The sequence below is a fragment of the Erithacus rubecula genome (assembly GCF_903797595.1).
Source record: "Erithacus rubecula genome assembly, chromosome: 19".
Lineage (NCBI taxonomy): Eukaryota > Metazoa > Chordata > Aves > Passeriformes > Muscicapidae > Erithacus > Erithacus rubecula.
In genome coordinates this window covers 2874382-2887822 of record NC_136671.1, presented here as the reverse complement: position 1 = coordinate 2887822, position 13441 = coordinate 2874382, and the positions used below count along the sequence as shown (strand labels likewise).

At 42.3% G+C, this 13441-nt stretch overlaps 1 protein-coding gene across 1 annotated transcript; it reads left to right on the top strand.

The window, feature by feature from the left end:
* The first annotated feature begins 554 nt into the window (after positions 1-554).
* On the top strand, positions 555-12729 carry LOC306810249 (serotransferrin-2-like). The gene is made up of 18 exons (XM_079322623.1): positions 555-664; positions 2952-3089; positions 4562-4725; positions 5083-5182; positions 5592-5768; positions 5937-6099; positions 6208-6272; positions 6921-7078; positions 7553-7739; positions 7912-8060; positions 8269-8359; positions 8665-8733; positions 8985-9167; positions 9454-9610; positions 10304-10386; positions 11164-11348; positions 11663-11849; positions 12138-12729. Exons 2-18 carry the CDS (start codon positions 3035-3037, stop codon positions 12185-12187), a joined length of 2223 nt encoding a protein of 740 aa, XP_079178749.1. The 5' UTR covers positions 555-664; positions 2952-3034; the 3' UTR covers positions 12188-12729.
* The last annotated feature ends 712 nt before the right edge of the window (positions 12730-13441 follow it).

The following is a 13441-nucleotide window of genomic DNA, read 5'->3' as shown; positions in this document are numbered from 1 at the left end:
GGGGCGGGGCCAGGGGCGGGGCCGCGGCCGTGAGGGGAGCGGGCACGGCCGGTGTGAGGGGACAGTCCTGCCGTTCCCTGAGGGAGCACGGCCGGTGTGAGGGGACAGTCCTGCCATTCCCTGAGGGAGCACGGCCGGTGTGAGGGGACAGTCCCTGCCATTCCCTGAGGGAGCACGGCCGGTGTGAGGGGACAGTCCCTGCCATTCCCTGAGGGAGCACGGCCGGTGTGAGAGGGACAATCCCTGCTATTCCCTGAGGGAGCACGGCCGGTGTGAGAGGGACGGTCCCTGCCGTTCTCTGAGGGAGCACGGCGAGGAGGCAGGGGTTCATCCCTGAGGGGAGAGCCGGCATGGGGATGCGGGTGCCAGGTGTTCTTCAAAGGCGAGTTTGGTCTGTGGGGAGGGCTGTTCTCTGGGCGCGGGCGGAAAAGGGGACGTCGCTGAGGCGATGTGGAGCGGGGATAGGGCCGGCCCTGAGGGGAGGGATGTGGGAACATTTCCCGGGGATGTAGAGTGGGCACAGGGTGGTGGTTCCTGAGGATTTGTGCTGTGGGGATGAAGCTGCTGTGGGCTGTGCCCAGCGGGAGGAGGGGGCTGCTGCTGGGGAGTTCAGGATGAGACAGCTGGGGCTCAGCTGCTTTTCAGCGCTGCTGTTGACAGACAGGTAAATTATTTGTCCCGGGTATGGGAACACCAGGAATATCAGGGCAGGGATTTTAGGGAGAGGACATATGACATGGGACAGACACAATGCTGTTCCTCCAAGTGAGATGTCTGGCTGGGTAGTGCAGTAGCATCCATTCCTCCTCTGGTGTCCCTTGCCCGGACATTGCCTGGCTGTCTACTGCCCAGAGTGAATTTTATAGAGTTATTTGGTTTTCCACTCTCTTAGATGCATCCCTAGATGAATAAATGCAACAATGCTGGCAAGTAGCTAATTACCTTTCTCTGACGGTGGCAGAGGGGTAGTTTCATACCATGAATCAGCAGGAAAAGAATTCAAGAGTCCTGGCACTGTGATTCCACATCCTTAGTGCTTTAGGCCATGGTCCTCATGCAAGCTGATTAATTTAAATTCCTGATTTAGGTTTGTTTATTTTCCTGACCAGGCCTAAATGAAGTCTTCAACAGCTTCAAGTCATTCTGCCTTTTTTTCACATCACCATAGGCAGTGGTATCTGTATAAGTATCTTAAACATATACAGGAAAGCCTTCATTGTTAAATATGTAAAATTTGAGGGGGAATCCAGATACAGCCCTAATGAAACAGTAATATTATTAGCTGACTGAATTGTTGGGATTTACATATCCTGTACATAATGGTGGGATTGGCAGAAAGTAAAACCCCAAAGAAGATGGGATTTGATGCTGTTAGGTGCTTTGGTATTAGCCCTGCAAGAACCATTAGCTTTGGTGTGTAAGTGCACCCCACTGGCGGGCCTGACAGACAAGTTTCCCCAGAACAGACTGGGAAGTGGTTCAGAGGTGAAGGTGTAGTTAAATGTAACACACTTCTTTATAGTGTAAAATAATTGTCACAAGGCTAAACTGATTAATAATCTGTCCTGATCTAATTTTTCTTATTGGAATTAAAAGTAAGTATGTGGACATGTAACTATTTTAAAATAGCTTTTATCATGTGTCTTGTTCTTACATTGAGGGTTTTTTTTAATATCTGGTAAGATTACATAGACTGCACTCAATGAGGGATAAAATGTACTTCCCTAAGGGTGCTGAGTTGTGCTAGGCCTGTGCAGCTGAGCCAAGCCAAAGAGGGGATTAATACCACAGTTCCTACCACAAAGGAGAGAGTGGAGGTCTTGGGGCTTGGGATCATTTTTTCAGGGAGTGCAGGAAGAAATGAGAAGTGCCTCAGACTGGATGAGGCTTGGAGCAACCTGATTTAGTGGAAAGTATCCCTGCCCTTGGCAGGGAGTGGAACAGGATGAACTTTAAGGTTCCTTCCAACCCAAACCATCCTGTGATTCTGTGTAACTTCTGTCATCAGATCAGTGAGAACACCTCAATGAATGTTGCAGATCTAGAGAGGGAACTTGTGAAACTCAAGAGATAAGCAATACCTAAGTGTGAAAGAAGCAAGTGGGGAATGATGACTGAATCACCAGGGAAGGATACATGAGGCAACAGAAGAACCCTGGGAAAAGTATCTGCAAAAGTACATGAAGTAGACAAAGCACCAGGGAAATCTGTAAGATGAAGAAGGAAAACAGAAGTAGGATAAAGGCTCTATTCCTCCAGAACACTTGGAACAGTTAATTCTTTCCTGAACAGGAAAGATGAAACCATATTAACAATATTTTATATATCATCACACACTTCTGCTTATATATAATATATAAATAAACATCTTTTTTTTCCCTGCCATAGAATTAGTGATGTTAATAGCTGCTGTAGAGTAGTTCAGAGGTTATAATATTTGAGGTTAAGCATTAGAAAATAGGGGAATAAGGCAGTTTGGATGAGATTGTTGGGCTGGAATGGGATGAAGAGAATCAAAGACAGTCACCAGTGTCCCAGCTCTGTTCTGAATTCTTAGAGAGGCATAGGATTACTTTTAGTTGAAAATAACTCAGTAGATAAGCCATTATCAGGTGAAAAAAAACATTCTGTAGTGAGATAGGGTCAGTAGTTTGGATAATTCTCTTAGCTTTAGGTATCTTTTTGTAAGTTAGGTGTAAGTCTTGCCTGTCTCCCAAAGGCATTTGGGTGCCTTTTCAAACAGCAGAAGTACTATTTATTGCTAAAGCAGAGGCTTAATGTCTGCCTGTCTGATAATAACAGAGCAGAAAATGCATGGGTCCCATCAGTGGGCAGGAAAGGGACACTGTCCCTTTCTCCCTTGCATACAAGGATATACTTGACTGTTCGTTTGTTTCCTTAAATTTTGGTTTATCCTCGTTGATGTCTAAATCCCCCTTGTTATCTTCCAGAAGCTTTGTTCATCTCTGTGGAATTCCTGGTATGAGAAGGCAGAGCGGCAGGGTAGAGAGAAGATCCTTGCTGAGCTGCTGTAATGGTGAAGACAGTGATTTTAATTGTCCTAATCACCCTCTCTTTGCTGGCTTCAGGTAAGGCTGATGTAGAGAGGGACAGAGAAGGGTTGTCTCTGGGTGGGTGACATTCAAACTAATGCATACTTTGGGTTTGTTTTCCTCTGTGCAAAGAAATAAGTTGCAGTTAGAACTGTGCCTGTATTTTTTCTGTTTGATCATTGGCAGATGGTGACCCTGGTTGTTTTGAAGCAGCTTGGTACACAACTTCCTTACTAATTCAGTAAGGGTTTGTTTCCTTGGAATAGTTGAGGTCTGTGTACTCATTAGCAGTGTCAGAATGAAGCAGTGGATCCCAAACTGCTCCTCTCTAAAACCACAAAGAGTTCTTCTTGTATTGTGCTGAATTATTGACAAAACAAGAGGACTAATGCCTGATGCTATGCTCGAAGAAATAAAAACTTCCATGATTTAATTATACACATTGCTAATATTAATAGTTCTCCATAGAATCAAATGCTTAAACATCTGGAAATGACAATGTTAGAGATATTGTGGCATTGACTGTGTGTTCAGTCCTGGTTTTTATTACATGGCTTAAGATTCTCTCAAGTTATATAACTGCATGCTATTTTTGTGTGCAACAATCACTTTTATCCTTCCTTAAATGTCTAGTATATTCTTGGAGGTGCATATGATGATATATTTCAGAGTAGAATGCATTTCAGAGGAATAATATGAGATGGAATAATTTCAGCCTAAGGCAAAAGAAGAAATTTTTTGGTATATCTGGATTGCTTTAAGATGTAGCTTCATAGTTGGTTTAAACCTCCCCGAACCTCCAAGTCCTTCTGAAAAAGGAAGTTTCACCTTCACCTGTACCCTTAAATGCATCTTTTTGATGTTTCTAGAGGAAACAGCAGAGCAAAGGTTAAAAGAATGGCCTGTACTGATAACCAAGGACAGCAGTAAAACAGATAAACTCTGGGGAATGCATGTTTACATCAAGATTAGAAGGTTTGTGCTCTGATGGAGTCACATCCCAGTTGACTTGTCAGGAAAAAAACTGCATTCTGGTAACAGGAAGATGGTTACCCTACATTTTAAGTGCCATTCCTTCTCTTTCTATCCCAACAGGAAAACAGGTCATAGCCATAAACACATCCTTACCTTTGGTTCCTCCTAATCCTGGGTGGCAGCTTTACCTAAAATTCACTAAGGAAGATTATATGGCAAAAGATCTTGCCATAATAATTGCTGATTCTTGAAGAATCTGCCTGAAACAATTTAGTTGCTTTCTGTCAAAAGGAAGCAAAGAGACATATTAAACAGTTTCAAATGTTCTCATGTTTGACAAAAGTGACCTTGGTCACATGTGGCCACATCTCTTGGGTGCCTCTGAATGTGTGGGTATGTGTGTGTGAGTGAGCACAGTCAAAGGTATTGGGAAGTTAAATAAAATAGAATAACCTCTCTCTTCCATAAGGTGTCAAACTGAGGGGCTTTTTCATGAAATCCTACAAATCTTGACTTCTTTTTTGACACTACAGGGAAGAAATTCCGATGGTGCACCCTTTCTGACCTGGAACAAAGAAAGTGTGCTGAGCTCTCCAAGGCACTTACAGCTGTGCTTCCCCTCACTACTGCCAGTTCCTTTACTAGGATTTCTTGCATCAGAGCCCACAGTACATATGACTGCATTGATAAAATCAGGGTGAGTTCACAGAGACTTTGAAAACCGATTCTGTGTCCAAGTCCTCTTGGAAAAGTAACTGGTAGACAGAAATTATGGGAAAATAAAATGATACTGAAATAATTGAAGTGCTTATATGACAAAGTACAGTCACTTGAGAGGCAAAAATTAAATCCTGTGAGCATTCTACCAGATGTACTGTTTTACCCCAGCTAATGTCTTTGCAATCTCCAAGAAAGAGAGAAAGCTGCTTGGAAATAAATAGACAAAAGCAAGCTACTAAACTAAAATTTGTTCAGGCAGAAACTGTGGTCTTGAACCTTCTGTTTGTTTCCTTGTAAACACACTTCTTTTGAGGGTTTTGGTGTTATTTTAAAGGCAAATAAAGCAGATGCTGCCTCCTTGGATGCTGGAGATGTTTACTCTGCTGTAAAGCTGTACGGTTTGGCAGTGGTGGCAAAGGAGATCTATGATCAAGGTAGGTAAAGCTGAAGAATAAACTACTTCTCATTTGGCTAAGAAATGTCTTTAGATTTCTTGGAAAAAAAAAAAAGTCAGCCTGTTGTTATTAACTTTGTAGGAATATGCAGGTGGCTAAGAATTGTTTCTAAAATATGTAATGATGATGAGTAAAATACCAGTGGTGCCTTGTATCCAGTAGCCTTTCTGCCTATGGTATTGATAAGCTTGCCTTATGTGTTTGACAAGGTGCAGTGTAGCCAGTACGTGGTTAAGTTCCTGGCACGAGTACCTACACTGGGCAGGCCTAAGATAATTTCTTCTTTTAGCCATGTTCACTGAAGTAGTTCAGCTCTTCTTCAGAGATGGAAGCTGCAGAATTGAGATGATTTTTTTTTTTTCCTGTTACACATTTTGTGCCATTGCAGGAAATTGTGTGTTTGCTGTAGCCATTGCCAAACGAGGAACCCTGGATATCCAGAGCCTACGAGGGGTGCGCAGCTGTCACAATGGAGCCAGGTGGACATCGGGCTGGAATATTCCACTTGGCTTTCTCCTTGCAAGAAATTATCTTTCCTGGGATGAGGCACAACCTCTGAGCCAAGGTAGGTGATGGGAGCCATAGGGCCACAGTGAAAGTAACAGAAAAGCCAGCAGATATAGGATGAACTAGTAATGGCTATGATATGTTTGGCCCCTTTTCCTCTTCTGTTTTTTTTCCCATTTGACTTTTTTCTTTTGTTTTGCTTTGTTTTTTTCCTCTATACCTGCAGCAATTAGTGAGTATTTCAATGCAAGCTGCATCCCTGGGGTTGGTCTTGCTGCTCCCCGATTGTGTGCTCTCTGCCAAGGACAAAAATCCTATGTCAGAGACAGGAACCACTTCTGTGAGACAAGCAATAACGAACCCTTCTATGACTCCGAGGGAGCCTTCAGGTGAGCTGTGGGGCACTGGGGCTGAATTCACTTTTTTGGGGGAAAAAGGACTTACAAGGTAGGAAAGCCAGGTGAAATGTTAATAGGATGGCATTTGTCTTCCTGCAGGTGCTTGAAGGATGGAGTGGCAGATATTGCCTTTTTAGATCATCTAGGAATTATGAGTGCCACAGGTAATCTTTAAAATGAAGTTTTCTTTTAATCTCTGCCTGTGCTCTTTCCTGCACAGGTATTTGAGGGATATACCTATATTTTTGTTGTTTTTAGAGAAAGTTCTATCCCTGCAAGCCATTTAGGGGTATTTCTTGGCTTTCCACACAATTTAGAAAGAAACAGAACAGGAAGGTGTGAGTGAGCAATGATTGCTCATAGGAGATTCTTAGAATGGGAGCAGACAGGTGACTTCATTAGATATGTCTCTGACACAGCTGTCAGTACTTGCTTTGCCTGAGTTACAAGATTCCTCTTAAAATTCAGTGTATTGAGCTGCATAACTGTGAAGTTTCTGTACACCTTCCTTGTACTTTTAAACTCAATTGAGCTCTGCAACAGAGGTGATTAGCAGTAGTATTTGCAGGTAAGTTTTTGAATAAATACATTTACAGGGGTACAGCTTAAAGAGTATTTTGGAGCAGCTCTGGCTAAGGTCCCTCTCTTAGTTAAGAGAAATACTTACCAAAGACAACTCCCAAGTGTGCTTGGTGCACTATGCTGCCTGCATACCCTTTAGTAATCTCCACTGAAAAACGTACATTCTATGTCTGTGCCTGCTGCCAAGTCATGGCTCCTGTCACAGACTCATGAGTGTCTCCCTGTTCCAGATTCAGAACAGCAGGAATATGAACTCTTGTGTCCTGATGGCTCCACAGCTGAGCTGACTGAATACAGCACCTGTAACCTGGGCAAGGGGCCTGGCCGTGGCATCATCACCCGCAACAACTTCCAGAAGATCACCAACAAATTTCTTAGCATGATCCAAGTGAGTGAACATTATAAGCTGTCAATGTCCAGACAGTTTCTTCTTTTGTCTTTGTGTGGCAATTATGACCTATGTTCTCCTTTTTCTTGAGAAATTTATAGTTATTGTGAATAAAGTGCTAAAAATTGTTTGTTCTTGGGAAGGATCTTGCGTTGGCTTTTGTAAGGTTTTGCTTTTTTTTAAAGTGTTCTTCTGTAGGAAGCTGGGAATAAATCAGTAAAGAAGGATGCCATAACACACAAACTGGAAAATGGCTAATGATGTTCATCCTGCTGTGGAACTTGATTCAAGTTCTATGTAGCTGAAGGAGACTCTTAGGCTCAGACAGGGCTCACTTTTCTTCATCTTTTTCTCAAATTATAAATACTATTTGATATCTTGACAACTGATACAAAGGGAGGGAAGGCTGAGTCTGCCTGTTGTTGGAAGAATGAGCAGATTTGTTGCAATTTAAAAGTGTTGTTCTTGTCCTAGCGCCTCTTTGGGCGTAAAGGAAAGGAAAGAGACAGATTTGAACTCTTCAGTTCAGCATCCTTTGGGGGAAAGAACCTGCTGTTCCGAGATGCCACTCAGCACCTGCAGCTTCTTGAGGAACAGCTGGAGATTGCCTATGTCCTTGGTCTGGATTATGTAGCTCTCCTGAAGGGACTCGGCCATGAAGGTGAGAACCATTCCAGAGGACTGTAGCTAAGGAAAGGGAAGGGAAAGTTCTCTTTCTACATTATTCCTCCCTCCAGTCACAAATGCATTTACCTGAACATCCCCTTAACATGTAACAGATTGGTGCACTGGTGACATGACATGACTGGTGACATGGTCTGCTTCCATTTCAGGGAGCTCTTTGGACAACAGCGTTGTGCGCTGGTGCTGCATCAGTGATGCTGAGCTTCGCAAGTGTGAGGAGTGGGCACTGAACATCAAATCCGACCCATTAGTCTGTGTCCAAGCCTCTTCCATGACCAAATGCATTGAAATGATCAAGGTAGGAGACTCCTTCTGCTTGGGGTATAAGACTGCACAGGGTGTGTATGTCTTGTTTGAACTAAACAGAGGAAAACTAGCTTGAGGAATAAGTGAGAATGAGAAGGAATTTATGCAGGGGAATTTCCAGCCAGTAGAGAAGTCTTGCTGCTTGGATACACAATTAATGCAAATCCTGGTTTTGTTATTTTCTCTAATGCTTCTGGCAGAGTAGTGAGGCTGATGCAGTCACCCTGGATGCAACACACGTGTACATTGCAGGGAGATGTGGACTGGTGCCTGTAGCTGCAGAATGCTATGGTGAGTTCTTATGTGACCTAATCAAGAAGAGAGGGAATGAAAAAAGTACTGTTAAGAATATAGTTAGATTTCCATTGTTTGTGATGTTTTGTGATGGAAGCAGGCTTCAGTATAAACATCCAAATACTCTTCCCAGCTCTCCCACTAACTGGCTGTAGCATTTGGTCTGTTTATTTTATCCCTTCTGTTAAAGGGACAAAGGTGCTGACATGGCTGAGGAGGATCACGAGGGTTTTGAATGAATGCTGCCATGTAAAAGGAATGACATCAGTGGCAAGATCCTTAATGTTTATCTCTCCTTCCAGGGGGAGATTGTGCCCCAGCAGCTGAGACCATGGAGAAAACAGGGAAACTAAGTAATCTGATGCACAAAGGTAATAGAAACTTTGAGAAGGCATAAGGTCTAGATTTTTGTGAGACTGCTGTAGAATTTATGTAAGAATGTATTTGTGTGTTGGTTTAGAATAGAATTTTATGTGCAAGGGCAAGAGCTTTGTGGCTAAGCAAAGAGTGTAGGTCTTGTACTGTAACTGAAGATACTGTGACAAGGTGAGGGAGGGGAGGGGGCTGTGCCCTTCTGAATTACTTAATTGCCTTGGTATAACTGGTTGTTACTGTTTCACAGCACTATCACCGGTTTATGCTGTTGCCCTAGCTAAGAAAAGTGCCAAACAGATTCACATCCATAACCTTAGGGGAAGGCGATCCTGCCACAGTCACCTGTACAGTCCTGGAGGATGGCTACTTCTGTCCACACACACAGTGGGAGCTCAGCAGAATGATACTGAGAACTGTGATATTGACTCTGGTAAGGGCTGTTCTAGGTTCTCTCTTAATAATAAATAGACCATGGAAATCTGAAACTCTAAATTCAGGAATGGAATTGAGAGGGGGCAATGAGGATCCGACCAACAACTGATGACTACAGTATCAGAGGGTGTTGAAGCAGCTTTTCCTCATATTTGACTATGTGTGACACTATTTAGCCCTCTTCTTGCTAGTCATTAGGATGAAATTCCTTTCCTGTCTCTTCTCATATATGAAGAGGATTGGGAACACCTTGCCTTAATCTCACCTCAGTTTTCTTTACTCAGCTTATCAGAATTACTTTTGGAAGGGCTGCATGCCAGGAGCAGATGGAAACCTGTGCAAGGTGTGCATTGGAGATGGTGAGGTGGAAGGAGCTCGAGTGTCCAGCAGATGTGCAGCAAATCACAATGAACGTTACTATGGCAATATGGGAGCACTCAGGTGAGCTTTTTGTGAGAGTCAGAAATGCAGAGCAACAGCCAGAATTGCCCTTTTATTTTGCTGATTTTTAAGTTTGTTTTTTTTTTTTCCTATTTGTTAAGCATTTGGCTATATAAACTTTTGCTAGTGTGTATTTTGTTTTGGTTGCAGTTGCTATGGGATGTTCAGCAGACTGATGATTTAAAATGGTCATGAAACCATTTCCAGATCAAGGAAATGTTTCCAAACATGTAAGGCTTAGAGCATTGGTACTGACTCATTAAAGGGAAGGGCTGAAAGAAGATCAGAGAGCAAAGGTTCTATGCTAAGAAGCAGTGTAGCATACAGGAGATAATTAAATAGAGTGGAGATATAAAAAAAAAAATAGATAGCTGAAGACAGAGTCAGAGAAGACTATTAAAGGTGAAAGCACTCTTATGAAATAGACGTAATGCATTTAGTTGAATTCCATTCTCTTTCCTGCCTGGGGATGGGTGAAGGTGCACATTGTGCAGCAGCTTTGATTTGGGACTTGCTATAAGGAATGAAAAGGATTGTCTTAGCAAATCTCTATACTGAGATCACCAACATATTCCAAGGGGTTAGAGATGAGAGGGATACTTCCAGCTACTCCTATTTTAGCTTCAGATGACCATCCAAATGTCAGTCACCATGTAGTGCTGCCTTTGATCACTTTGTTTTTTCTTGCACTAGATGCCTAGTTGGCAATCCCAGTGGAAGAAGCTTTGGAGATGTAGCTTTCCTGGAACACTCAAACCTGCTCCAGAACATAGAGGGTAAGATGCAGATATTCTTTTCCTTTGAGAATGTCCATTCATGTCAGTTACTTCCACAAAGCAACCATCACTTGTGAGGATCAGCCTTTACAGGTTTAATTTAGGTTCATGAAGTTGTGCTTGTAAATGGAAGATTGCTAGAAGCTTTCTACATGTAGTTGTTCCAGTAATATTGGAAGAGAGGAAAGAACAAGAATCACTCAGTGCAAAGATGTATGTTGGGATAATCATCCTTGGAGACTGCACTAAATTTCTGGAAAGACCAAAGCTTTAAAAGGAAAACCAAAATATGTTTTTCTTAGAGTCAAGGTGAAAAGGAACCTCATTAAAGCAAAATAAAATTCTATTTTAGGCAATTTCAGTAAGAGAAAAGACTTTTCTAAGAAAGGAATCTCTCTAAAATCAAATGAAGTTATAAGGGGCTGGAAACCCACAGGAATTCCTTTAGCAATTAGTTTGTTTGGGGAAGCAAAGGGCATGCAGGCTGAATTGCTTTGTTTCCAGAAAGGGATCTGGTTACAGATGCAAATGAGACATGATATGCCTTGATATTATTCTAATTTAGTTGATAGGTGCAGCTTAAATTCACTGACCTCAGTGAAAACACTGCCCTGGTCCTTATGCATTCCTAAGAAATGACCACATAGGACGCTGTGTTTGTTTTGAACATATTGACTAAACTTCTCCCTCTCAAGTTTTAACATTTCATTTGAGATTCACCCTCTCTTCTGCTTTAATTTTTGCAAAGGATAACCTTTCACTTTATGTTCTTTTCAGATCTGGGCAGCTCTGGTTGGGCAAAGGGTTATACCCCCCTGGACTTTGAACTGCTGTGTCCGGATGGAACACGAGCTGCAGTCACGGAATGGGCAGGCTGTAACCTGGGCCCCGTTCCCCCCAGCGCCGTCATGACCCGACCAGTTACTGTCACTAAAATCTCTGACTTTCTACTGAAATCTCAGGTATGACAGGTGACAGGGAAAAGCTTGGCATGTTACTATTTGTCACGTACAACTGCTGAAAACCCTTTCAAGATGAAAAGCTTTATATAGTAGTGTCTTCAGATCCAATACAAAAGAGATAAGAGATGGAGAAAATAATTATTTGGATTCTCTTAAGGGGTATTTTGGCACCAGTTCCCATTCCACAGAGGCCATACTTTTACTGAGAAATGAGGCATTGCAAAAATGCATATTTTTGCACTAATAAGAACAATGGTAGATAAAAGTAGTATTAATGACCCAAGCTGTGAAACCTTTATTCCTTTTCTGTTTAGGAATCTCTGGGAAGCAAATTGGATTCTGAATTCCAACTCTTTCAGTCATGGAAGTATGGTGAAAGCGATCTGCTTTTCAAAGACTCTGCTAAGTACCTTGTTCATGCAAGTCACCTGAGCTATCAGGACATCCTTGGAGAGTCTTTCATGCAGCTGGCAGAATCAGTGTTTAATTGCACACCTGCAGGTAAAGTCAAGTTCTTAATTCTAAGTTAGAGAGAAAAGCACCAGGCAGCCTTCTGTGCACAGCTCTAGCCTTTTGTTCAGACTGCATGGAGAAGTATGTTCTACCTAACCCTCTTGTAACAAATTTCTAAGGAGTGCTGTGTTAGACTCATGCGAGACTGAGTTGGTAACTGCAAATCAAAAGGGGAATTGAACCTCTACTCTGCTGTTTTATCTGAAGTATCTGAAGAACTTATTACTTTTGAAGCTGATAGCATCTTTAAGTCTACACTTTCTTACTGGTTTGCAGGTATCTTGGACTTCTGCAAACAGGATATCTGTGCATCCTCATCCAACTGACAGCTCATACAGAGGCTTTGCAGGGCACATAACACCTGCTGAGAACAAGTAAAAGAACAACATGCAAGTCCAACCGATCCAAAGCGATCAGCAAGGAAACAGTCATCTCTAGAAATGTATGCTGAACACTTTCTTGTCTTTTTTTTTTTTTTTTTTTCCCCAGCAGATTTTGTGTTTGTGTAATACTACTCATGTCACCTCTTTCTTTTTTGGAGCATGGCAACACAGGGAACAGCACAACCACCAGCACAGAACTAGGATCAGCATTGTGGAAAGAGCAGGGCCAGTATCATGGACTAAAATGCAGACTGGTATGAGTGTCACAGGTTAGTTGGTAGCCTTGTCTTACAAAATTTCCATCCAAAAACCCCAATCAACTGACATTTTGGTAGTTCCAACATTGTCCTCCTATATCTGTTATTTTGGTTGCAGCTAGATAATCCCTGCTGAATGCACATATGTATTTCTTCTTTATCCAACAATTTTTACTAGTAAATCAAAATACTTTTTCTCACCAATAAATATAGTAAGTCATTTAATAACCAGCAGAACTGGATGCTTGCAGCAATGGATATTCCTCTTTATCAATACCTTCATCCCTTACTTTATATTGACACTTTGAATTGAAGATTCTCTGAAATGTCAAAATATTATCAATTAAACACCATAATTTTACAAGCAGAAAGTGCCTGATCTGAAGCCTTTTGAACAGAAATCATCTGTTCATCATCTGTATCATGTTAATACATGTCCCAGTATGGTGACAGAGCCAAATCCTCATTTGCTGTTGCAGCCAGTGAGCTGCAGCCCTGAAGGAGCAGGGAAAAAGCAGGATGCTAGTTTAGGCCTCTGAGGTGTTCCTGCCTTTCTTTCCAGGAGCTTCCCTGCCATCTGTGGGGTCCATGTGACACTGCACTCAGGAGGAGGGAGTTCTGAGAACAGTTAAGAAATGCATCTGGCAGCCTAGCTTAGCCAAGAGCAGCATACAACTGATCAGGGATAAATTAAAAATCTGGGTTATACACAAGATTTTATGGATTGTAAGGACAGGATGTTATTTTCTGACACAGACATTACAAATGCTTACTGGGCCTTGTTGATGATCCTGTGCTCCAGTTTTGACTCACAAACATCAGTGTGCTGCTTTGCACAGCCAGTGGTAACTGGCCAGCCTCAGCCTTGAATCTCAGCAGGAATTGTCTGTGCTTCCTGGCTCCTGCTACTCTGCTATCTGAAGAGGGGGGTGCTGCCTCA